This window comes from Equus asinus, chromosome 4 (genome assembly GCF_041296235.1).
Source record: "Equus asinus isolate D_3611 breed Donkey chromosome 4, EquAss-T2T_v2, whole genome shotgun sequence".
Classification (NCBI taxonomy): domain Eukaryota; kingdom Metazoa; phylum Chordata; class Mammalia; order Perissodactyla; family Equidae; genus Equus; species Equus asinus.
In genome coordinates this window covers 23,395,235-23,416,852 of record NC_091793.1, presented here as the reverse complement: position 1 = coordinate 23,416,852, position 21,618 = coordinate 23,395,235, and the positions used below count along the sequence as shown (strand labels likewise).

The 21,618-nt window shown below is 58.2% G+C and overlaps 2 protein-coding genes and 1 long non-coding RNA gene across 3 annotated transcripts; 2 read left to right on the top strand and 1 right to left on the bottom strand.

Annotated features, from left to right (window-relative positions):
- Positions 1-1,454: 1,454 nt before the first annotated feature.
- LOC106837597 (uncharacterized) lies at positions 1,455-5,814 on the bottom strand. Its single transcript, XR_001399673.3, has 3 exons — positions 5,020-5,814; positions 3,833-4,567; positions 1,455-3,733 (listed from the first exon to the last, which is right to left on the bottom strand). It is a non-coding gene; the product is annotated as an uncharacterized lncRNA (long non-coding RNA).
- A 186-nt stretch (positions 5,815-6,000) lies between these two features.
- LGALS1 (galectin 1) lies at positions 6,001-9,255 on the top strand. The gene is made up of 4 exons (XM_014851246.3): positions 6,001-6,132; positions 7,375-7,454; positions 8,557-8,728; positions 9,056-9,255. Exons 1-4 carry the CDS (start codon positions 6,124-6,126, stop codon positions 9,200-9,202), a joined length of 408 nt encoding a protein of 135 aa, XP_014706732.2. The 5' UTR covers positions 6,001-6,123; the 3' UTR covers positions 9,203-9,255.
- A 4,628-nt stretch (positions 9,256-13,883) lies between these two features.
- NOL12 (nucleolar protein 12) lies at positions 13,884-21,475 on the top strand. The gene is made up of 6 exons (XM_044779995.2): positions 13,884-14,061; positions 15,185-15,290; positions 15,570-15,618; positions 16,136-16,278; positions 18,914-19,011; positions 19,447-21,475. Exons 1-6 carry the CDS (start codon positions 13,976-13,978, stop codon positions 19,610-19,612), a joined length of 648 nt encoding a protein of 215 aa, XP_044635930.1. The 5' UTR covers positions 13,884-13,975; the 3' UTR covers positions 19,613-21,475.
- Positions 21,476-21,618: the final 143 nt, after the last annotated feature.

Sequence of the window (21,618 nt, the reverse complement as noted above, 5' to 3'; positions counted from 1 at the left end):
TCCCTGCATTTGCCCTTTGGGGTGGCTTTGAGGCAAGTGGCTGAAGCTCAGACTCACTGACGTCTTGAGTTTGGTCCAGCATCAAGGGCCTACCCGGCGCTCTTGATTTCATCGTAGCTATTACAAATAACCACGACCAAGGGACCATATATTTTGCTTTTTTCACATTTCCTTATGCATCCAGTAAGCCAGCTCCGGGGGACTGCAGCCGTCTCTAGGTTCCACTGGGAACTCCTCCCTTCAGAAACTGAGTGACACAGCTTCTGCTCTGGACCATGGGTGACCACGTGGCCGCCCAGGAGTCAAAGTTTCCTCACCCCCAGCCCTTTCACCCTTTCTCTTCCCAAACCACGTTTCCATGAGCCAGGGCCATTCTAGCAAATCCCACTTCTCTGACACCAACTAAAAGGGAAAGCTGTCCTCTAACCACAGGATACTGACACCAGCTCCGTGGGTTTTCTACACCAACAATTCTCCAGTTTTCTACAGACACCAACTGGGTGTCCTAGAGCTTAATTCAATTCTGACACTCCCCGGGGTCAGCACAGACCCCACAGGTGAGGGGCTCAGGCCCACAAGACTGCTCCCCACTTCAGATGCCAGTCACAAGTCCCAGGTTGTCACCTGCACTTCTGACCAACTGGCCATAAATCAGGGGTTCCCACAACCCCCTTCTCAGTTTCGATAATTTGCTATAAGGGCTCAAAAAACTCAGGGAAACACTTAGGTTTACCAATTTATTATAAAGGATGTGATGAAGGATACAGATGAGCAGCCAGGTGAAGAGATGCAGAGGGTGAGGTCCAGAAGGGTCCCCAGGGCAGGAGCTTCTGTCCCCATGGCGTTGGGTGCGCCACCCTCCCTGCAGGCAGATGTGTTCGCAGCCCAGAGGCCTCCCCAAACCTGTGGTCCAGGGGCTTTTGTGGAAGCTTCAGGGTCGGGGCATGAGCGATCAGGAACTCCATCTCCAGCCCCTCGTCCCTCCCGGGGGGATGGGGTGCGGGGCCAAAGGTTCTAACCTTCCAGTCGTGCCTCGGTCTCTGGTGACCAGCCCACGTCATGAAACCGTCCAGGAGCCCACCAAGAGCTACCTCATTAGAACAAAAGACCCTCCCATCGCCCAGGAAGTTACAGGGGATCGGGAGCCCGGGGTCAGGAACTGGGGTCAGAGGCCAAATATTAGAACAAAAGATGCTCCTAGCACCCCTGTAACTCAGGAAATTACAAGCGTTTTAGGAGTTCTGGGTCAGGAACTGGGGTCAGAAACCAAATATACATTTCTTATTATGTCACACTCCCCTTTTAAACTTTTAATTTATAAACATTCCAAACCAACAGAAAAAGTGCAAGAATGGCACAATGAACACCCATATGCCCGTCATCTGGAGTCCCAGTTGTTAATATTTGCCAGTCTGCTTAATTGCCCTTTATATATTTTAACTTTTTTTTTTTTTGGGTGAGGAAGATTGTCCCTGAGCTAACATCCATGCCAATCTTCCCTTATTTTATATATGGGACACCATGACAGGATGGCTTAATGAGCAGTGTGTAGGTCCGTGCCCAGGATCTGAACCTGTGAACCCCAGGCTGCGAAAGCAGAACGCACAAACTTATCCACTATGCCACCAGGCCAGCCCCTACGTGTTTAAACTGATCCACACGAGAGTACAGTGCAGATGTAAAGAAAGTTCATCCCAAATCCTCTAGCTCGTCTGCCTAAGAGCAAGGGCTAATCGTGGATGTGGCCGTGCAGAAGAGCAAGGACCGCCTCCCCGCCACCACCCACGATCAGACAGACCCGGCCCTTCGATGATTTCACCCAGCCACTGAGCTAACCTGCCACGGAAACTCTTAGCTCCAGACTTCTTGTTATGTGAAAATTTTCCTTAATTTTAAAGCAATTTCTGTTGATTTTTCTATTCCTTGTAGCCAAAAACTCTGCTGATACACAGACCCCAGACGCAGGATAGAAAACACTAAAATGCACCCAAAGCCCACCTTCAATATATATATATATAGGGGTGGGTTTTTTTGCTCCACATTTTTCAAAGTAGACGTTATTTAGCTGTGGGGATCTCACTGAGGGGTGACCAGCCTCTAGGAATACTTGGGCACATCTTTGAAGTAAGAAAATTCAGCCTACCAAATTGTTTCCAAATGTAACACAGTGTTTATGACCGGGGAGTTTTCATTTCAGGGCAGTAAACACTGATTAATTTCAGCTCTGCTGTTTTAGTATTTTGGATCCAATACATTGTTTCTCCAGGTCTCAAATATTTTCTAAGCTCTTGAAAAGCTCTTATATTCCTGTGAGTCTATAATTATTTTAAAAGAAGACATTAAAAAAAAAAAAAAGCAGAAAGCGCTCCTGCCCGAGCCCTGGAGGGCTCATGACTGAGACGGGCTGGACCACCCAGACCTCACGTGAGAGGAGGAGCAGATCCCCACAGGCAGGGGGCAGAGACCAGGCGGGGGGCGAGAGTGACAGAGGTCCACTGTGTGTGAGGAGGAGGCAGAGAGGTGAGAATGAACAAGCAGGTAAGTGAGGGTCGGCTCCCGCACAAACCAGCTGGAAAAGTGCCTGAAGCTGGGGGCACCTCCCCACTAGTCCTTCCTACCCTTCATGGAGCAAGATCCCAAAGAGATCATTTCTGAGGTCCCGGTACCCCAGGGCCACAGTGTTCTCTCTTTGGCTTAGCAGGTGAAAGGACTTCAGCCCCAGCTCCCTGTGTGGCCTTGGTCAAGTAGCCTCTCTTGCTGGTGGTTTTCGCATCATCCGAGGAGGAGGTCAGGCGTGGTATGCCGAGGGTCCCTCCCTGCTCCGATTTCTGGGACTCTGGAGCTGGCGCTGATCACCCCCACCTGCCCAGGCCGGGCCAGCCAGGTTGGCTGGGGGCCGGGGGCTGTGGACGGTATCCGCGTGGGCCTGGCAGCCCTCCCCACCGCTTCCAGCTGGAGGAGGCGCAGCCTTCACAGAGAAAGGGCCAGAACGGGCAGCGGGGGAGGAGGCAGGCGGAGAAGGGCTGCACGGGCCTGGATCCCCGTCCAAAGTTGCTGAGCTCATTTCTCACGGCAGCAGCCAAGGTCCAGCCTGTAGGATGGAGGAATTCCAGAGAGCTGGCTGCCTCTGCTGCAGGCAGAGAGGGGGAGGAAAGTCTCCAGGGTGGGGGCCTCGGCCCCGGTTGGGGGGTGCAGGAGAGAGCACTAAAGTTGAGTCCCTCACATGCCACTCCTGGAATCCTCTCGTCAGCCGGCGAATGGGTAACGCTCCCACTCGCCAGGCCTGGGAACGGTTCAGAGAGGTCAAGGAGCTTGGCCACAGCCACAGCCAGGCAGCCCCCAAATCAGGACTTGCCTCTCTTCTCCCGATTCTGACAGCGGCTTCGTTTCACGGCCCAGAGCAGCTTCCCTGCACAGAGTTCAACCCAGCTGGCAGACACGAAGCAGCAGGGAGGTGAAGAAGAAAGGAGATAGCGCATGAAAGCAAGGCGCCGGGCACAGGCCTGGCAGATAAGAGGGCACCACCCCTGGAGGCCCTGAGGATGGGGCGGGGGTGGGCATGCAGGACACCTTGTCCCTGCCTCCCCCCGGAAAACCACAGGCCTTGTTACAGGGGACACTGGATTCCGGAGAGACTCCCCACCGCAGCCCAGGCAGGAGGGGGCTGTTGGGGAGGAGAGGAGGGTGGGGGGAGACCTCCCAGCAGTGTTGACCCCAGGAAGGTAAACTCGGCCTGGGAAAACAGACAAGAGGAGGCTAAAACCTTCTGAGACCATGAAAAAAACCAATCATGTGCTTAGGATCACAGACCCGAGTGCCATCCTTTACTAACCTTGTGTGGGAGAGCAGGGTCTCACCTCCCGCATTTACAGATGGGGAGGCTGAGGCAAGCCTGGAGAAGCAACTTGCCAGGATGCCCTGGGGAGAGTGCAGCAGGGCTCAGACCAGAATCCAAGTCCCCAGACTCCCCTAGGGGCCTGTTCACAATGCCACGCTGCCTCTCTACCAGCCCTCGGCTGGCCTGACCCTGGAGGAGAAGAAAGCAGCCCCTCGTCCAACAGCACACACTTCCTGGTGCTGGGCCATCTTCCAGGTCAGGAGAAGCCGCTCTTGGGGCCCCGAGAGCCCAGCCAGCCAGGCTTCCTGATGGCAGGCGGGCGAGGACTGTGCCTGAAGCAGCTCTGGCCTCCGGGCAGGGCTCCTCCGTCTGGCGAGGGGTGTCTGGGCCCGGGAGGGAAGCAGAGGAAAGGTGGTGGAGCTGGCCCCGCCCACCCCTCCCCAGGCTGAGGTTTTGGCGAGGCCCTGGGGGAAAAAGTGAAGCTGCTGTGCTTGGTTTCTGAGGCGGCCGCCTGGGCTGGGAGGAGGGGTGAGGGGCTCGTGGGGTGCAGCCCGGCCTCCTCTCTGGGTCTTCCCACAGCCCCATGCACCGTCACGCTTCCTCTGCCAGGGTGGGCTTCAGCCATCTGGAGGAAGGTGGGCTCGGGGGCAGCGTAGGGCAGGGTGGGTTTGCTGGCCTGGCCTCCAGATGTGAGTCACTCCTGGTCCGCACCTTCCTCCCCCTTCCATGCTGGCAATTTCAGAAGGGGGCCGGTGATTGGAGAAGGAGGTCCCATTGACAACTCCCCTAGCAAGGCCCTCACCTCACCCAGTGCTCCCCACACCCCTCTCTCTACCTGATTCCTAGGTGTGAGGGGAGCAGCCCTCCGACCCACTCTCAACTCTGTTGCTACATTTATCTTCCCTGCAGCCCAAATCTGGCCTTGATACTCACTCTCCCTATAACCTTCTGTGGCTCCCCAGCACCCTCAGATAAAACAATGTCCAAGCCCCTCAGTGAGGCCCTTCATGATCCAGGTACTGTTGGCCTCCCAGCCTCATGCCCCATCTGTCCCCAGCACACCCTGAACTCCAGCCACGCCCAGAGGTTCACAGTCCCCAGACCTGTGCTTTCTTATTTCTGAGCATTTGCCTGTGCTGGAATGCCAGTCCCTCCTTCTTTGCCCATCCTTCAAGACCCACCTTCTCGCGTTCTGGACAGTCTCATCCCACCATGGCGCTTGCTCATGACGTCCCTTAGAGCCCACATCACGCTAGGTCTTGATTGTGTTCATGGCCAGATTCTGCCCCCAGCAGTGGGCTGCCTGAGCAGGGACTGGGAGGAGTTCATCCTGGAATCCTGTGAGGCCAGCTCAGGGCCAGGACACATGGTAGGTGCTCAGTAAAATATCTGCTAACTGGAGAGGGAAAGGAAAGGCCTGGCCTGGGAGAGAGAGCTGTGAGGAGAGTGGGCGGGGCTGCACAGAGCAGGACCCCCAACCCCTCCTGGCCTGGCCCACCCTGGGCCCCCTCCCAGCCAGACCCTCTCAGACAGGCCAGCGGCTGTCAGGCAGGGGCTGAATCCCCAGAAGACCTCTCAGGAGGGCTGAGGCCTCAGCCTTGAGCCCGCCGCCGCCTCAGGCCTGGCACCGGCCCAGCCTTTCTGTAGCTCTGTGAGGAGCACTGCGACAGCCACAATCCCTGCTTCCAGGAGAGGCCCGGGTGGGGCCAGGGCCTTATGGTCAATGGGTCCTGGGCCTCTGCAGAGGTCCCTGGAGCAGGCCACGCCCTGGTCCCCAGCCAGGGGCAGCTTCAGGATGCCCAGCTCGAATTCCCTGATGCACCCTGCACCCCCTTAGCGATCTTCTCTGAGTGCCCCCTGGGCTCAGCCTGCTGGCCCTAGGCCCCTTTCCCGCCAACTTCTGGGCCTAGCTCATCCTCAAACTATTTTCCATTGGCTTCCCCGAGTCCCCACCACAGTGCAATTTTTGGGGGGGTAGGGAGGGATGAAGGAGAATGGGAGGTGGAGCCTGGACCCTGGGGGAGTGGCTAGAAGGAATGGGGGAGGGGGGTCTCCACTTTGATTGGTCACCTCTGCTCCAGAACTTGCTTCAAAAGTCCATTGTCTCCGCCTCCAGTGGCCTCCATCCCTGTCCTGACTTACAATTGGCCGAGCTTCCAGGGGGCGGGACCCACTGGGGTCTGGGCCAGTTAAAAGGGTGGGAGCCGCCCAGGACCCATCTCTCGGGTGGAGTCTTCCGACAGCTGGTGCCGCGGTCCTCAGGAACATCCTCCTGTGCCTCAGTCATGGCTTGTGTGAGTGTGGGGACCCCGCCCCAAGGCCCATGGGTGGCGTGGCGACAGACAGCTAGGGGAGAGTGGGGGCAGATCAGGATCTGGGTTCTAGTCCCTACAGTGTGGCCCTGAGCAAGTACCTTCTCTCTTTTGGGCCCAGTGGCCCCGTCTGTAAAATGGGGGTGGGCGCCATGGTCCCCCAAGGCCTTCTCTGGCTTAACAGTTTTCTGGATTGCTCTAGGTCAGACAGCAGCACAGTTTTTTCCTGCCCAGGTCTGACATTCTGCAGCTGAGAAATGGGAGTGGGAAGGGTGTGGCCAAGGGGGGGGGGGCGCTTTGATGACTCCCAGACCACTGTCCCTTCCCCCTCCTTCTCTACCCCAAAGAGCCTCCTGTCCCCTCCCCCCTGCAGCTGTCCCCAGTCACTGGGCCAGGGCAGAGTCACCCTCTGCTCTAGAGAGCTCTGAAAAGTCGCCAAGATCTGGGACAGCGCCTGCCTGGGTTAGTGGCTGCAGGGTGGTTCTGCCAAGGCTGGTCAGGCGGGGCTGGGGGAATTCCCCACCACCCACTCCCAGGCTGGAGGCGAGGTGCAAAGGGAGAGAGAAGGAGGCAAGAATCTTCCAGGCCCTGAGGGGAAGGGTTCAAATTTCTGGCAGAAGGAACCCCTCACACCGGTTAAGCTCTGCGCTCCATCTTGTTAACCCGGAGCCAACCAGGCTGCAGACTCCTGCCCTTGGCTGCTCTCCCTTCTGCAGAGGGGCCTGGCGGAGCTCCTTAGGGGCCTCCTCTCCAGCCCCTGCACCTCTCTGTAGAGGGGGCCTGGAAGGGGCTGGTGGGAGATCTCCCAGCCCCAGGCCGCTTCCTCCCCAGCAGCCAGGCAGACTCCTCTGTTCACTTCCCTTTGCCACCAACTCGCAGTGTGACCCACCCAGAATGTGGTTCTCTCCATCTATCAAATGAGGCCGTGGGGTATATAGCACCCCACCTTCCAGGCCACTCTGAATCCAAAATCCCCAAGCTGAACCGCAGAAACTTCTAGATCTTGGCTTCTAGAACCTCAGTTGTCTTACCGACAGGAAACTGATGGGTTGGGAGTAGGGACTTGCCCAGGGCCACACAGAGAAAGAGAGGCTAGAACTTGCACCCGGTTCCCCAGGCTGCCCGTTGGCCTGGTGGGAGGGTCCAGGGTGGGGACGACCCCACCCTACCCCACCCCGGACACTGCGTCCTCCAACCCGGCTGGGCGGCGTCTTGTCTGCGCAGGGTCTGGTCGCCAGCAACCTGAATCTCAAACCCGGGGAGTGCCTCCGAGTGCGGGGCGAAGTGGCCCCCGACGCCAAGAGGTGAGGGGGCGAAGGCGGGCGGCGGGGGCTCGGAGCCGAGGGTCCAGCCCGGCATCTGGTATGGGCGTGGCCGGCCAGGCCCGCTGCATCCCCGGGCTCGGAAGGGGTTAAGGCCGGCGGCCGCTGAGGCTGCGTTGTCTGGATGAGTCACTTCCTCCGCGAGGTCTGGAAGCCCCCACCATTCTTACCCCCTTCCCTCCCTGCTGGAGCCTCTTAAACCAAACCAGCTGCGGCCTCATCCACCTTGGCTCGCCCTCCCCCGCCCCCGTTCTGGGCGGGACCTGAGGCTACAGGGGGGCGGGGAGAGGGGGATGGGAGGGTGTCACCCCCACTGCTCTCCTCTCAGGTTCCTCTTTCCCGAGTTCCTCACTCACTCACCCTTTCATTCCTTCGTCCTTCCTTCGCCCATCATTCATTCAGCCAGCATCCATGTGACCTTGGACCAGTCAACCTACCGCCCTGAGCGTCAGTTTGTTAATCAGTTAATGGAGGGGGGAGGTGGTTGTGTGGAGGAAGTGAGATGCTGGATCTCTCAATGACAGTGCTGATGACCAGCTGACGCGATAAAGAGCCGCACACATCGTGTGCACTGTTCATATGACTCTTACGAAGCCCTCAGAGGTAGGTGTTGCCATTATCTACACTTGGCAAGTGTATTGTTGTGATAATTATTTGTTCATCCGCTGCCTCACAGTTATTGAGCACCTACTGTGTGTCGTGAATCATGCTGGGCACCAGGGGTAGAGAGATATACAGGACAGACAGGACACTTGCCCTCCCAGAGGGCACCATGTGGAGGGTGTCTCCGACCTTGACCGAAGAGGCTGGGACACAAACTAATGTTCGTGAGAGTCTTGGCTGTCAGCCCAGCAGGCAGCTGTGCAGCCCCCATTGTGCACATGAGGAAAGTGAGACCCAGAGAGGGACAGGGACTTGCTTAAGGTCACACAGCAAGGAGGCGGCAGAGCCAGAACTGGAATCCAGGTTCCTGCCTCCCCCTCAGTGAGTTCTCCCAGCTAGATACCTTAGTGGGGTACTGAGCGGCGCAGACGGAGGGGCTGCAGCTGGTGGAGGAGGCCTCACTCCCACCTGTTGCCCCCAGCTTTGTGCTGAACCTGGGCAAAGACAGCGACAACCTGTGCCTGCACTTCAACCCTCGCTTCAACATGCACGGGGACGCCAACACCATTGTGTGCAACAGCAAGGATGGCGGGGCCTGGGGGACCGAGCAACGGGAGTCGGCCTTCCCCTTCCAGCCTGGAAGTGTCATGGAGGTGGGCTGGGGACTGGGGGCCAGGGGCAGGGTGCTGGGTGGGCTGGGGTGGAGCTGGGTTTGGTGGCTGGAGACCTATGTCCCAGCCTGCCCTCCCTCCCCAGCCTGTTCTTCCTCCCCCCATCTCCCCTCCGGTCTCTCCCATCACCTGCTGTGTGAGCGTCGTCCCCTCTCCCAATCTCAGCAGCCTCACCCACGAAGCGGGGCTGTGGTCAAGGCTGCGTGAGGACAGGGCTTGGAGGACCTGGGACCTGCAGCTGTGGCCGTGGCTGCGGGGCTGAGGTTCCTGCTGCGGGGGTCCACGCTCTCACTGCCCCTCCCCCGCCAGGTGTGCATCTCCTTCGACAAGGCAGACCTGACCATCACGCTGCCGGATGGCTACTCGTTCAAGTTCCCCAACCGCCTCAACCTGGAGGCCGTCAACTACCTGTCGGCCAACGGTGACTTCAAGATCAAGTGTGTGGCCTTTGAGTGAAGCCAGCCAGCCCATGGCCCCCAATAAAGGCAGCTGCCTCTGCTCTCCCTGGACCAGCCTCCTGTGTGTGGGGGGTGGAAGGGGGGGCCCCCAACTCCCCAGGCCCTGCCCCTTCCTGCGCTTCCGTTCACTTCCTCAATGCACACCTCCTAAGTGCTAGTGACGTCTTCCTCCCCGGGGTCCCCTGGACCAAGCAGAGAGCTCAGGACACGGTAGGAGGCTCGGTAACTACCAAATAAGACCCAGTCACTGCCCTCCAACGGCTCCCAACCCAGTGGGCCCCAGCACACAGTAGGTGCTCAAAAGATGTCAAACTGTCAAATAAATGAAACCAGGGGGCAAGACGCAAGGACACAAGGATTCATGCCCTGGCAGCCGGTGTGGTACAGAGGGAGGTGGGGGAGAGGCCCTGGGGCCCCTCTCATCTGTCTTCATGAGCTAGAAAGAGAGCCGGTTCAGACAGTGCGGCGCTCTCAGCTCTGTGGCCTTGGGCGCGTGTACTGACCTCTGAGCCTCGGTATGTTCATTTATTTGGGGGTAACAGCACGCAGCCTATTGTAGGGTTGTTGTGAGGACTCAATGAGCCCTGCGAAGGACGACAGGTTTGGTGGCTGGTAAATGCTCAGCGGGTGGTGGTTTCCTGTTCTTGCTGAACCACCTCTTGAGACACTCTTATCCCAATTTGAAGGGGAGGAAACAGGCTCTGAGTGATGACGTGAACGACTCCCTGGTCTGTGCCGGGCGCAGCTGAGCCCTAGGGTGCTCCCCAAGCTGCACACCCCAATGCTGGCATGTGAGGGCAGCCAGGATGCTGGTCTGGAAACCGCTGGCTCTGGCCCTGGGCAGGACCCTCAGCCCAACACGGGGAAGACAGATTGGACGCCGGCCCTGGCACCAATTGCTGGCCCGTTTCTGTACAGGAGAAAATGGGGTGTGGGGGCGTGGGGACAGATATGCCAGCCCCTGCAGGGAACCAAGAAGTAGCAGCAGGCAGGCCACCCAACCTCCAGGCTCCCAGAGGCCTCCTGCTGCCCACAGCCTCTTCCCTGAGAGTGTGGGAGACTCACTCCTCGCTGGGCTGGCCTCTCCTCTCCTGGGTTCCAAAGAGGGCGTGTCTTCCAGGACCAGCCAGGCTCTGGCCCCCTGGAGGGCAATGCTTGACCCAGCCTGTCACACTCACTCAGCACAAGGGATGGGGCCTGAGCTGACGCCTGGGCCACCCGCAGACTGACCGCCTCTCTGTACCTTTTCCTTCCCGCTGTCTGCTGCTGGGGCCCTGCCTCCCCGGGAACAGCCCTGGGGACTTGGGCCAATATTCCAGACAGCTCAGAATCTGAACCTCAGTGGGCTCCCCCATGACCCCAGGGCACTGCCTCCTGAGGTGTGTATGGGGTGGGGCTTGGGGACTCTCACTCTCCAGGACAGCCGGCACCCGCTGTGGGACCCTGGGGAGGTCTCCTTCACCCCCAGCCTCAGTTTCCTCATCTATAAACTAGGGGTCGTTATTTGCACCTGGGCCCTTTGGGGTGGATGACTCCCATCTCAGCGGGTCCCCTGGGGGACACCTCTCTACAAGGGGGCCAAGGAGGAGGGAAGGCACATGCTGGGGGCTGCCCTGAGCCACACCCAATCTCCAGGCTCTCCTGGGGCACCCACGTGGCCACCCACAGAGAAACAGCTCTGGAAGGCTGGCTGTGGAGAGCCGCCCTCTGCTGGACATTGCAGGAGGTGTCCCTTCGGCTGCTGTTCTCTGGTCCTCACAGCTGACCCGCACTGATTCTCCCCGCTGACCCGCACTGATTCTCCCTACGCTGGCTGAACACCCACCGTACTGGACTGGGACTACAGCAGGGCAGAGGAAACTGGGCTCGGAGTCAGACAGACCTGAGTTCAAACCCCAGCTCCTAGGACCAGTTACTCAACTTCTCTGAACGTCAGTTTCCTCGTCTATCAAATTGCATTAATGCCAGCATCTACCCTGTGGGGATGCTGCAAGGATTAGGTGAGACGATGCAGAGAAACGCATGGTGCCTGCACAGAGTTGGGGCTCTGCAAATGCTGGTTTCCTTCACCTCCTTTAAGACTTGACATATCCCAGGAGCCTCTGAAACTGGGATCAGAGAATTAAGTAAGTCCAGCCCTTAGACCATCTGGGCTCCACCCTCAGCACTTGCTCTTCTTGCCTGTGTGACCTCGGGCAAGTGACTGCACCTCTCTGAGCCTCAGTAAAATGGGGCTCATACCTCAAAAGAGATAATGGGGTACAGAGCTAAGTAAATGGCAGCTGCTAGTATTCTTTTGGCTCATCCTCTTCATCATTTTTATTAAGAGAACGTGCCATCTCCTGCTGTGCCTGGCACATAGTAGGTGCTCAATAAACATAAAAATAATTTCATGGAAGAAACAACCCCAAAAGGGTGGTGGGTGCTTTAGACCGTGAGCTGCTGTAAAGGGCTCTCAAGCTTCTGGAACCTGGGTGGGGTGGGCAGACCCTCGTCTCCTTTCCTGGGGCGAGGGGACCTGAAACTCCCCAGGGAGAGTTTGGAGCAATGGCGCCTGCTGGAGGTGGCGGACTTCACTCTGCACCGGGAGGCCTCCCTGAGCCCCGCGTGGCCAGCAGCTTGGGCTGGGTGGGCTGCAGGGACCCACATGAGGTCCCGCAGGAGCAGCTGTCCCCTCACTCCATCTCTGTCTCTGTGCCAGACTGGACGCTCTGGGAGGGCAGAGCCACGCCACCTAGAAGGCAGCAGCGGGGAGTGGCACTGTGCCCCACTTAGACACTGGGTGACTTTGGTCCAGTCCCTGCCCTCTCTGAGCCTCCGTTTCCTCACCTGTATGACATATTAAAGCAGTGCCGACCTCACAGGGAGGCTGTGGGGCCTGAAAACATTCTCAGGACAGCGGGAGATGGAACGAAGGAACCCTGGGGAGGGAAGGGGCCCAGGGAGGTTTGTGACTTATGGAGTCCAGAGGCAGCTGCTTCCCTCTCTTCCTCCACAGCCAGTTTGGGCCAGGGGCGGAGCCCGTAAACAGCAGCCCAGAGACTCAGTGCCTGGAACTCAGAGGAGGCAGCCCAGCTGCAGAGGGCCGCTCGCTGGGCAATGCTTCTACCCGGAGGGAGGGTGCCAAGGTGGCACGGTGTGCTAGGGCACAGCCATTAGGGGCGAGGGGAAGCGGGGCAGTTGTTCATCACCCTGAGGCCCCACCATTCAGGGTTGGAAGGATAAGTTCCTCTCAGCCCCAACACGGAGTCCCCAGGCAGACGACCATCGCAGAATGGGTTCAACATCCAAGGAGAGATGCACCCACTGTGTGCTTGGCTCCTTCCCAGATTCATGTCAGAGCCCGCATCTTGCCCTCCAGAGGGGGCATGCTAGCTCCTGGGGGAGTGATCCCTCAGGCCAGCGGCCCAGGGTGCTGGGCCATGAGGCCAGTGGCCCAGGTTCATGTCCCAGCTTTGCTACAGAGCAGCAGGGTAACCCTGGACAAGTGGCTTCCCCTCTCTGAGGTAACAGTTCCCTTCTCTGTGTGCCTGGCACACAGTAGGCACTCAATACACCTGTGCTTACTTGCTCTCTGGGCTCCAGTCACTTATCAAAGGAGAGGGTTGGGTCCTAAGAGTCTCTTATTCCTCTGCTATCTCCACTGTCAGCCAGTTCTGGGGTCACCTCCTCTGGGAAGCCTTCCACACTGGGGGAGCCTACCCTGAGCTCCTGCAGCCTCCTGTGCTTCTCGCTGTGCAGCTTTCCTCCCCTGGACTGATGATCATCGGCCCTGCGGGACCGCCAGTCCTTGAAGGCAAGGGCAGCAGCTTGTCTGCAGCACCCGGCACAGATGCGTTGAGGATGGGGGACTCAGGCATACAATCCCAGTCACTAAGATTCCCCCTCGGGTGTTGTTTTGCTGAATACCTTCACATGCGTGCCCTCATTTTCAGTAGAGGAGGTGTTATTACACCCCCATTCCATACTTGGGGAAACTGAGGCACAGGGAAGGAAGATGGCTTGTGTAGCAAGATGTGTGGCACGTATTATGTTATATACACATTACATAATTCATTTACCCCTCACAGTCATAGTTCTCAAAGTTTGGTCCGTGGACCAGCAACATTAGCATCACCTGAAAACTTGTTAGAAATGCAGATTACGGGGCTCAGTCCAGACCAGCTGAATCAGAACCTCTGGGGTGGGGCCACATGACCCGGGTTTCAGCAAGCCCCCCAAGGGATTCTGATGCATGCCAAACTTTGAACACCACCGCTCTACAATAACCCTACAAAGTCACTATAATTATCCCCATTTTACAAATATGGTAATTGAGGCACAGAGAGGGCAACTGGTCCAGGACCATGCAGCTGTAATTAGGGTACCAGGATTCTAATTCAGCTAGTTTGGCTCCTGAAACGTGCTCTCGGAGACCACCACCGAGTTGACATCAGAATCAAAAGCAGGATCAGCCATCTTTGGCCATTCACTAATAATTCTGCATTGAGCGCCTACGTGTGCTAGGTACCCTGGGACCTCGGGGCCTCGCTCTCACCGGTGCTAGTCTAGGAGAGGGAGTACCGCTTCGAGTCGCCGAGAGGACAGGGATCCGCATGTTATTGCATGGGGGGGGGGGGGGGGGGGGGGCGGGGCGGCCCCTTTAAAAGGCGGGGCCTGGCGAGCGGAACTGCGGTGCACCGCGGCGGCGAGGCGCCCCCGGAAGGGTGAAAACGCCGCACCCGGAAGTGTCTCGGGCGGGTGGGCGTCGCGCCGCCCGGGCCTCTCCGCCATGGGCCGCAGCAAGAAGAAGAAGCAGCGAGATGGCGACGACCGGCGTCCGCGGCTCGTTCTCAGCTTCGACGAGGAGAAGCGGCGGTGAGTGCCAGGGCTGGGCTGGATCCCTTTCGGGCCGCGGGGCATGGCCAAGGCCAGGTGCGGCGGCGCGCGCTCACGTGGACGGCCCTTCCGGCCCCGCCCCTCGGCCGCGGCCCCGCCCCCTGCCCCGCCCCGTGGCATGGACTCGTTCAGCTGTTCGCGTCCCGGCTCCCCGGCTTGCCAGACACTCGCAGGGGTTGTGGCCCGAGAGCCGGGGCTCGGTGGGCGCAGGTGGCTTCTACCTCCCCAGCCCCGCCCAGCCCCGCCCGGCGTCCCGCACGCGGCGGACTCCCAGCTGTTGTTGCTGGATGATGAATGAATGAAATGAGTGGCTTCAGTTCGTTTGTTCACTCTCCAGACGTTTACTAAGCTCCTTCGGTGTGTGTGCCAAACTTTGAGACCCCTGAGCGGGACCCTGAGCCTCAGCGTCCGGTCCATCAAATGTCCCCAGAGTGCCACCTTGGCATATGGTTGTGGGTCAACGAAAAGCCTAGTGTTGGGCCCTGGAACAGACGGGAACGGTTCAGCCAACACTAGAGAGATGAGAAGGGGCTGGGATCAGGTAGGGGGAGGGAGGGAAATGCTGGGGCATCATCAGGAACCCAGGGCGGCGTCAGCGGGCACTACAGGTGGTCCCGGGGGCAGGGTCCTGGGGAAATGGGGTGTTGGCCCAGTGGAGGGTTTGTGGAAGTCTGAGTGAGGGTGGCCTTGAAAGTCCCGCTAAAAGTGGCTTAATTCACTGGGTATTGGAGTTTGCCAATTTAGAAGGGGCCCCTAGCCCACAACCCATGCCCACCACCTGGCCCCGTTGCTTGAAGCTGCAAGCCCTGGAGGGCAGTTAGTGGAGGGAGGCAGCCGCTCCCTCTTTTCCCCAACCTTACACTCTCTGTGACCTTGGGCAGGTAACCTTGCCTCTCTGTGCCTCAGTTTCCCATTCCGTAAAATGGGGATTGGCACCTACTACAGAGGTTGTGGTGAGGATCACGTGAGTTAACACGTGTGCGTGTTTGGCGTGGTGTCTGCACATGGAGCAGTGGTAGCTGTGTTTCTCTTCCTGGAGCGAGCCCTTTCCTTGTGTCTCCTCCTGACCCTCTCCCGACTCTTCCTTGCCTCTTCCCTGTAGGGAGTACCTAACAGGCTTCCACAAGCGGAAGGTGGAGCGGAAGAAGGCAGCCATTGAGGAGATCAAGCAGCGCCTCAAGGAGGAGCAGAGGAAGCTCCGGGAGGAGGTGCGGAGGGGGAGGGCGGGAGAGAGTCTCTGACTCCCAGGGGACTGGCAGCCTCTCATGGCCGGAATCGGGGCATCTGCAGGGATGTGGGGAGGTATGGGCAGGCCTGGGGAGCAGTGTGTCCCAGTAGAGACACTGTGGGCCCGGGCCTGGGAAGGGTTAGGGTGAAACCTCCTGGTCTTTCACTCCTAGCTGTGGTCTCACCCTGGAGGTGAGCAGTGCCCCTGCCTGGGGCTGGGCTGAGGCCACACTCGCTGTGTCCCTTCCCTTTGGTTTCAGCGCCACCAGGAATACTTGAAGATGCTGGCGGAGAGAGAGGAGGCGCTGGGTAAGTCCTGTCCTTGGCCCCATCTGGAGAATAGCCAGCGGGCCTGGGTTTACTAATTCCTTGGTAAGTGGGAGGGGTATGGGGACAGCACAGAAGCTGACTTCCCTAGTTCTGGGGGACTTGGTGGTGACCTGGGGGCCAGGGTGGTCCTCTAAACATGAATGGATCAGAGACCAGGAGAAGGAGACGCCAACCTCTTGGTAAATGGATCCTGAGCAGAAAGCCCGGTTTCTGAGGCCTGGAGGGACTGGGCGTAGAGGGGAACGGGCGGCAGCAGCTCCTGGTGTCATGTGGGGTTTGTCCTAGGTGGGGACCGGGTCTGAGGTCCCCTAAAGACTGAGAGGAGGAATTGGATCACTCAGACCATTTGTCTGCAGGCCAGGCTCCGGAGCCCGTGACTTCCTGGGTCCTCTCCCATAGAGCAGCGGGGCCATTGCCCTCCAGACCTGGGAGGGGGCTGGAGCCTGCTCGCTCGTGCCCTGGGGCTGACGCCTGGTTCTGTGCCCACCCCGCACAGAGGAGGCGGACGAACTGGACCGGCTGGTGACGGCAAAGACAGAGTCGGTGCAGTACGACCACCCCAACCACACTGTCACCGTGACCACCATCAGCGACCTGGACCTCTCGGGGGCCCGGCTCCTCGGGCTGCCCTCAGCTGAGGTGGGTCTCATGCCCAGCCCTGGGAAAGAAGGGACAGGGGCAGACTGGGCTGCCAGGGGGTTGCTGTGGACTGGTCCATGTCATGGGGATTCCAGTGCAAGGGGCCCTTTCCCTTCAGAGGCCAGCTCCACCGCCCAGTGGCCCTGGGAGCTTGGGCAGGTTTCTTTTCTTTTTTTTTTTCAGGGGAAGATTTCACCGTGAGCTAACATCTGTTCTCTTTGTTTTCCTTCCTCCCCGAAGCTCCAGTATGTGGTTGTATATCCTGGTTGTAAGTTGTTCTAGTTCTTTCTGTGAGCCGCCGCCACGGCACGGCAGCTGACAGACAGGGGGTCTGGTTCCGAGACCAGGAAATGAACCCAGGCCGCCAAAGCGGTGAGCGCCAGACTTCAACTGCTAGGCTGTCAGGGCTGGCTCTCTTTTTTTTTTAATTTATTTTTTTATTGAGGTCACTTTGGTTTATAACATTATATAAATTTCAGGTGCACATCATTATATTTCAGCTTTTGTATAGACTGTATTGTATTCATCACCAAGAGTCTAGTTGCCACCCATCACCGCACACACGTGCAGCTTTACCCCTTTCGCCCTCCCCCCATCCTTCCCCTCTGGTAGCCGATCTGTTCTCTGTCTATGTGTTCGTTCATTTGTTGTTTTATCTTCTACTTATGAGTGAAGTCATATGGTATTTGGCTTTCTACATTTGGCTTATTTCTCTTAGCCTAATGACCTCAAGTTCCTTCCATATTCTTGCAAATGGCAAGACTTCATCCTTTTTATGGCTGCGTAGTATTCCATTGGGTGTATATACCATGTGTTCTTTATCCACTCATCCATCGGTGGACCTTAGGTTATCTCCATGTTGGCTGTTGTGAATAATGCCGCAGTGAACGTGGAGGTGTATATGTCCTTTCAAGTTAGTGTTTCATTTTCTTTGGATGAATACCCAGTAGTGGGATAGCTGGATCATATGGTGTTTCTATTTTTGATTTTTTGAGGAACCTCCCTACAGTTTTCCACAGTGGCCGCACTGGTTTGCACTCCCACCAGCGGTGGACGAGGGTTCCCTTTCTGCACACCCTCGCCAGCACGTGTTCTTCCCTGTCGTGTTGGTAACAGCCACTCTGATGGCCGTGAGGTGATGTCTCCCTGTGGTTTCATTTGCATTTTCGGGCAGGTGTCTTTGCTGTGCCTGCTTCCCTGCATCAGTAAATTGGGGTTGCTCATGATGGCAGCTGCCTCGTGGGGTTGCTGTGAGGATAAAAGTGGTTAATCCATGAGAAACCCTTACGAGAGCTGTTTACCGTGGTCACTCCCATTGCGTGATACACAGCAATAACACGGCATGTCTGTGTGCACTGACAGTGAGTTTTCAACCTATGGGTTGTGAGTCATTAGCAGGTTTCAGCCAGCATTAAAAAAAAGAAGAACAGGGGCCAGCCCCGTGGCCGAGTGGTTAAGTTCGCGCACTCCGCTTGGGCGGCCCAGGGTTTCACCAGTTCGGATCCTGGGCGCGGACATGGCACTGCTCATCAGGCCATGCTGAGGCGGCGTCCCACATGCCAGAACTAGAAGGACCCACGACTGAAAATACACAACTATATTGGGGCCGGCCTGGTGGCGCAGCGGTTAAATGGGCACATTCCGCTTCAGCGGCCTCGAGTTCATCAGTTCGGATCCCGGGTGCGGACATGGCACCGTTTGGCAAGCCATGCTGTGGCAGGCATCCCACATATAAAGTAGAGGAAGATGGGCATGGATGTTAGCTCAGGGCCAGTCTTCCTTAGCAAAAAGAGGAGGATTGGCAGCAGATGTTAGCTCAGGGCTAATCTTCCTCAAAAAAAAAAAAAAAAAAAACACAACTATGTACGGGGGCGATTTGGGGAGAAGAAGCAGGGGAAAAAAAAAGATTGGCAACAGTTGTTAGCTCAGGTGCCAACTTTACACAAACAAACAAAAAAGAGCAATATCATAAAGATCTCAGAAAGCATCACAGAAAGTGTTGTCTCGTGAAACGCTTGTTTCAGGTAAGGTTGCATCTGGTTGTGTAGGAATTTACACACATGTACATGTACGGTACAAGGCAAGCCACATTTCCTGTCCTGGGTCACAGTGTCCTTAAGCCCCAGAGCCACTGCTGTGTCGCATCCTTACTGATTTCACCCTCTCCTGTTTCGTGCTGGTTCTTCAGTAAGGTCCAATGCAGAGGCAAGTCCTGTCCCCGTGTCAGAGCTCTCTCCTTCTTGTCCCCGTGTCAGAGCTCTCTCCTTCTTGTCCCCGTGTCAGAGCTCTCTCCTTCTTGTCCCCGTGTCAGAGCTCTCTCCATGTCCCCGTGTTGGAGCTCTCTCCTTGTCCCCCTGTCAGAGCTCTCTCCGTGTCCCTGTGTCAGAGCGCTCTCTGTGTGAGTGCCGGGGAGTCTGCTCTGAGCTGAGGCAGAGGAGGTCTTTGAAACACAGCTGTGCCCTGGGCCATCCCCACCTCCGCGCATCCATGGCTTTTCTGCCCACGGCCTTCTGGAAGCCCTGACCCAGGCCGGGGAGGTGACAGGTTTTGCCCCGACTTGACGGAGGCGTGATTGCCCAGCCCAGCCCTCTCGATCCACTGCTCTCTGTGACAGTCTTGTCCTGTGCTTTTTCAGCAAGGGGCTGGGCACGGGTCTGAGGAGGAGGCGGCGTCCGTGGAGAAGCCGACCAGAGCCTTACCCAGGAAGTCCAGGGACCCCCTGCTCTCCCAGCGGTGAGCCCCTGCCTCTCCTCCCCTCTGAGCCTCCCCCTCATGGCTGGCATTGGTGACCGGTCCTGCAGAGTCACCTCTCGCTGGCCCATGCTGGGTGGTGTGGGACAGGTGGGGCCCGGAACAGCCCTCTGCTCTGTTGTCAACTGGTCCTCGGTCCCTCTTCACTGCCTCCTGCGTGCACCCCCTGAGAAGTTTGGCCCTGGTGCCCTTAGTGCTAGGCTGGGGGCCTTTCTCTACAAGCTGAGTCACTGGTGGCCCTCTGGGTCCGAGCAGGTGGCCTCTGGGATGGATTTGGTACTCCCAGCATTCGGGGCATGTCCTGACTTCCCCTCCGTGAGCCGGGCCATCGGTCACCCCACTGCACAACCTTCCACCCCTGCCCTGTTCCCCAGGGTAAACAGGCCCCAGCCTCACCAGCCTCCCACCCTCCCACAGGATCTCCTCTCTCACGGCATCACTGCACGCACACAGTCGCAAAAAGGTCAAGAGGAAACACCCGCGACGGGCCCAGGACTCCACCAAGAAGCCCCCGAGTGCCACTCGTACCAGCAAGAGCCAGCGCCGCCGGCTGACTGGCAAAGCCCGGCACGGCGGGGAGTGAGCCAGAGAGCCAGGCTGGGCTCCAGCCGGGGCTGCGGGGACCTGTCCTGTCTCAGCTTGGCTGTCCCCGCAACCCAGCCTGCACCGAGCCAGTGACGTCACAGCTGCAGCCTGGGGCTTGGAGCCTGAAGGAGCAGGCAGCTGAGAGCCGGCCTCCCCCAGGAGCCTCTGGGACTAAGTTTGGGCATCTTCCCAAATGTCTCCCCCTGGGGCCTGCATCAGATTTGTGAAACTAAGTGCACTTGTTTTGTTTTTGTCCCCAGCCCTGATGCCCCGTGCCAAGGGCAGGCCCCTGGGGTGGTGGAGACAGTTGGGGAGTGGGTCCATCCTCACTCTCAGCAGATCTCCCCCGGGGTGTGAAAAGGTGGTGGTAGGTCCAGGTCCTTAAACAGGGATGAAGGCCAGCGTAGCTGCTGGTCGAGTCCAGAGTCTACCCGCTGCTCTGAACGGTGCACGGCTGGGCAGGTGGGCGAGCAGGGTCTGCTCTGCCCTGTCCTGGCTGAGACTCGGGGCCTGTCCTCCTCCTTGGCCCCTCTCTCCTGGCTGAAATTGAAGTGGTGGGAGGACATGAGTCCTGGCACATTCCCCAGCCCCAAACTCGGGCAGCTTCCCCCGCTTCCGTCAGCTCCCTGCCAGAGCTACCAAGGAGGGAGTGAGTGAGTAGTCCTTTCTAGAGAAGATGCCTCTCACTCGCCTGCAGGTGTGGCCCTTTCAGAGCAGAGCCCTCAGGGGGCCAGCTGGGCTAAGGGCTGCCATTTGTTCATGCTCCTTCCAGAAGGATCTTTGGGTGAAGCTCACTTTCACATCCCCTGCTGCCCTGACCCGGCAGGGCTGTCGGCAGAATCCAGGCCCCCTGCGGCAGGAAGATGAGGCTCCAGTGACGACAACCAGAGCACTTGTTCTGGAGCATTGTCAGACCCCTTTTGCCACTTAGGGTCCCTCTGATTCTGGGGCTGGAGCACAGCAGTTTCGGGTTGTGCCCTGGTTAGGGGAACCACGTTGGGCCCTAACACCAGGACTGCAAAGGGGAGCGACGTGCCCTCAGCCCTGGGGAAGCTCGTGGACTAGTGCAGAAGAGGGTCAGGCTGACCAGAGCACAGCTGCAGGTGCTGCCCAGCCCTGCGTGCGGGAGGCTCCTGAGGAGAGGGAGCAGGGAGCTGCGGTCTGTGGGCCTGCCAGGAGCAGCCCGTTGGACAGGCGCTCTCCCATGCCACCGTTAGAACCCGCCGGCTGCTGATGGCTGCCGATAGCTGCTGATGGCTGAAGGCCACGCCTGGGCCTGGGAACTCGAAGCTCAGGGCCTGTGACTGGGAGGCCCTGTGACCTGGCTTATCAGCTCCTTCCACTTGCTCTTCCTGCTGCCTTCCTGTTCTCCCCTGTGCTTGGGGTGGGGTGCCTCGCTCCACTGGGCCACCTCCGTCCTGGGCAGAAGGTGGGACCTGTTAGCGCGCTCTCCAGGTGGTTCTGCTTCTCAGCCCAGGGCAGCAGTGGGAGCCTCGCCCTGACTTCAGGGCCCTGTGAGTGGAACAGCTGGGCCCAGGGGGAGCACGCACAGCAGGGCTTGGGTTTGAATGCTGCCTCTGCCACTCGGCCACCGCGTGAGCTCCTCGCTGGGCTGACCTCTCTGGGTCTGTTTCCCTGTCTGTGAGATGACACAAGATAACTACCTCTTAGGGCTGCCCCGCGGCTGAAATGAGGCCATGTGCACGATCCACTTCTGTCGCACCTGCTGTGTTTGTTCGCAGCTACTGCTGTCTGTCTGCCTGACCCGGGTCTCTTCTCCCACCCCCAGTGACGTGAGGTTGTTTACAATTTACGTCTACCATTTGTGCTGATAACTAGTATTAAATTCTCATCTGCTCTCTCCTGTGTGCCATCAGTTCTTCTATCAGACCAAGGAAGGTGAGTCACAGGGATTTTTGCCAATCCTAGGATCAGGAGTGGTGGAATAGAACCTTCTGGAGAACTTGTCTTTTCTCCCCAGAGCCCCTCTCTCCATCCCCCATG

Excerpts from the sequence above, each read along its gene's own strand:
- LGALS1 (XM_014851246.3), top strand. Across the intron at positions 7,455-8,556 it reads GTGGCCCCCGACGCCAAGAG|CTTTGTGCTGAACCTGGGCA; the intron begins GTGAGGGGGCGA and ends TGTTGCCCCCAG. Across the intron at positions 8,729-9,055 it reads AGCCTGGAAGTGTCATGGAG|GTGTGCATCTCCTTCGACAA; the intron begins GTGGGCTGGGGA and ends CTCCCCCGCCAG.
- NOL12 (XM_044779995.2), top strand. The coding sequence starts at position 13,976 with ATGGGCCGCAGCAAGAAGAAGAAGCAGCGAGATGGCGACGACCGGCGT. Across the intron at positions 14,062-15,184 it reads TTCGACGAGGAGAAGCGGCG|GGAGTACCTAACAGGCTTCC; the intron begins GTGAGTGCCAGG and ends TCTTCCCTGTAG. Across the intron at positions 19,012-19,446 it reads GACCCCCTGCTCTCCCAGCG|GATCTCCTCTCTCACGGCAT; the intron begins GTGAGCCCCTGC and ends ACCCTCCCACAG.